This window comes from Microtus ochrogaster, unplaced genomic scaffold (genome assembly GCF_000317375.1).
Source record: "Microtus ochrogaster isolate Prairie Vole_2 unplaced genomic scaffold, MicOch1.0 UNK35, whole genome shotgun sequence".
In the NCBI taxonomy this organism is placed as follows: domain Eukaryota; kingdom Metazoa; phylum Chordata; class Mammalia; order Rodentia; family Cricetidae; genus Microtus; species Microtus ochrogaster.
This window is the reverse complement of record NW_004949133.1, coordinates 280371-283468: the sequence shown is the minus strand read 5'-3', so window position 1 is coordinate 283468 and position 3098 is coordinate 280371. Positions and strand designations below refer to the sequence as shown.

General features: G+C 49.4%; 1 protein-coding gene across 1 annotated transcript in view; it reads right to left on the bottom strand.

Moving 5' to 3' along the window:
* Positions 1 to 1516, bottom strand: part of Fh (fumarate hydratase) — a 24419-nt gene extending 22903 nt beyond the window's left edge. The window contains exon 1 of the mRNA XM_005368528.1: positions 1352 to 1516. Coding sequence (XP_005368585.1) covers positions 1352 to 1474 — 123 coding nt within the window. The 5' untranslated portion in view covers positions 1475 to 1516. The remainder of the gene's footprint in view (positions 1 to 1351) is intronic.
* Positions 1517 to 3098: the final 1582 nt, after the last annotated feature.

The window sequence follows — 3098 nt, the reverse complement described above, 5'->3', positions numbered from 1 at the left end:
CAAAAAACAAAACAAGTCAAAAAACCCACCAGAGTAAAATTCCAGGAACTCTAAACAGCCTGGACTTTGCAGTTTCTGTTCATGATGTATGTTATTGTGTGTACACACGTGAATGTGCAAGCGTGTATATGTGTGTTCACATACATATGTCAAGGCCGTAAGTGTGTGTTGCACATCCGCTGAAGCTATTGTAACATGCGGGTATGAGCCACCTGACACAGGTACTGAGAGTCAAATTCCTGTCTTGTGTTCTTTACTGGAGCCATCTCCCCAAGCCCCAGGCTTTGTTGCTTTCCGTACAGTGCTGTCATTCAAGTTTCTTGAAGTCCCAATAAAAATCTTGGTCCTTTCAAGTACACTAGAGGTGTATTTAAGGAGCACAATACCACATAGTGTTTTCCCAAGTTCAATCTTGCTGAGCCTCTGTAATTAACTCAATTTTCCATATGGAAACAGGCACAAAGACAACCTGCCCGAAAGCCGCAGTAGGATTTGAAAACACCTCACACTGCTGAGAGCACCCAGAACCCCAGAGTGTCTTCCTCACTATTCACTTCTCAGGCTTTTCCGAACAATACACGTTCATATTTAACACTTTCTAAAGGACTGTAAACTCAACTTAATGAAGCACGTCACACTTTGGACTTGGCTCTTAACTTGCTTTGCTCTCTTTCTGACAAAATGCTGATTCGGCTAGTTTAGCCCTACCCAATCTCACAGGCCTGCTTTCGAGGTTTTATGTTCGTTCATACGTTCGTATTTATGGATTTCAGAGTTTTACAAAAGTTTTGAGGAGAACGCACGTGCAATCTCACAAGCTAAATAGTCAAATTCGTAAGAAGAAAAGCCGTTCAGAAGACACACCGGCTTCATCCACCTTGAGTGTCTGAAAAGAGAGAGGACCTCGCAAGAACCCAGAGTTGTAGGGGGTCCCTAGCCTAGGGGAGCACTCTGCCTGTGTCTGGCCAGCGAGGGACTGCTACCTGGGCAAGACGGGAGCTGCCCCTTTCCCTGTGCCCTCCTCTGGCCCCGCACTTCCTGCCTCCTGCATCCTAATCCATCCCCAGCAACCCAGCATCCTCCCCCATGCACGCACGGTCCCAAATGAGCCCAGGGCCTCGGGCCTCTGCAAACTCAGGCTTGGGGCAGGTCTGCCCGGACGCCCATCCTGCCCGAGAGCAGCGCGTCCCTCCACGGTGCCCGCAGCCCCACACCGGGCTGGAGGCGGCGCCCGGGGCGGAAGGTTAAGTGAGCGTGCTGGCACTGAGCCCAGGCCCGGCCCACGGGGACACCCGAGCCACGCTGACCTGAAGGTCACCCCGGAGAGGCCCAGCCCGAGATGCTCGCTCACCATTCGGGCGACGTTCAGGGCACACCGCGGGAGGATGCCTGCTTCCCCGGAGATGGCAGCACCGGCGGACGAGGCCCGCAGGAGGCGACGCGAGCGTGCGAGGAGACGGAGTGCGCGGTACATGGTGCTCCGGTACGTGGGTGGCAAGCTGAGTCTGAGCCACGCCCCCTGGCTGACGTCAGCGCCCGGCTACTCACGTCCGATCAAACGCCGAGGCTCAGTTTCTGGGGCGGGACTAGAAATGGCTGGCCAATAACAGCAGAGGAGGTGGGTTGACTTCCCTGGACTGGTTGAAGTCCTCAGGTTTATGGGAAATTAGTGAGGAAGGAATGATGGGAAAAGAGACGCGGCGGGAGCGCCGATCTTCAGCGTTGCTTTCTGTATGGCTGCTAGGAGGCGGCTTTTCTAGCTGGGGACGCCGGTGGCACTGGGTCCGAGAAGTAGCTTAGAAAGAATGTAATACCAAGTTATTATTTATCGTGCAACCACCCATGATGTGGATCTCTTTCTTTCAAATCCCGCCTTCCTAGAAGTTTTAGAAAGTGCCGCGAACTTTAGACAAGGGAGTAGTTATTCGTTGTCCCACCGCTTAAGGTTGCTTTTTACTGTCATTTCGGAGTCTGTCGATTTTCTTTTCTTTTGTTTTTTTCTTTTTTCTTTTCGAGACAAGGTTTCTCTTTGTAGCTTTGGGGCCTGCTCTGGCACTAGCTCTTGTAAACCCGGGTGGTCTCGAACTTACAGAGATCCACCTACCTCTGCCTCCCGACTGCTGGGATTAAAGGTTTGCACCACCACTGGCTGGCAATTTTCCTCTGTCTTTTAACATGTGCTCTAATAAAGTTTTTTAATGTGTTCACAGTCTTTAGGATTTTCTTCTTGGTTGTTGGTTAATGATGTATATACACTTTCAGGCTAAGCATATTGATTTAATGATGACAAGTGATAGAAAATTGCATCTGAGCCATCATTTTAACCATTTTTAATCTCTTCTTTTAGCTTTCTATTGCAGAACCAGAAGGCAGTTTAAGGAGAAAGTTGTTCGGGATATTGTGGCTCTAATGTATAATCCAAGCATTCTAGAAGCCACTGTAGGAAGGTGTTGAATTCAAGGACAGCCCAAGCTTCGAAGTGAGCCTGGCAGGAACCTGCAGGGTAGCATTGAACTGCAATCCCAACCCTTCAGAATGGGGGTAGGAAGTACAGTAGTTCGGGGCCACCACTCTTGGCTACCCAGTAAGTTTGAGGCCAATCTGGGATACAGGACTGTAGGGCCTGGGGCCAACCCTTGTTCCTGGGGTTTATCTTGAGGACAGTTTCTGGTCAGCCAGCTAAAACCTTCTGTTTGTTCCTGTGCTCCCTCTGCCCTGCCTGGTGATTAGCTGTAGGGCATTGTTTACTCCATCTTTGGTGTGGTAATTTCCCACCTGCCTGGGTGGAAATCATTGTGCAGCAGCTAGGTATATAAGGATTTCCCCAAGGTTAAATAAACGGCATTTGGCTGATCTCTTTTCTAAATGACCCAGGTCTCTTTGTGTGTATACTGCCATGTGCATGCCTCCTCACAAATACATGCCATTTTAAAATACAGATGCATCTTTTTTAAGAGAAGAGAACTCCATTGATCAAGCAAATATGAACAAGCCAGAGCAAGATGTGTTGGAATTCCAGGGGCAAAGACAAGAATCCAGGAACTTTCAGGGAAGACCATAGTAAGCTCCGTAACAAGAATCCGAAATACCTCAAGATT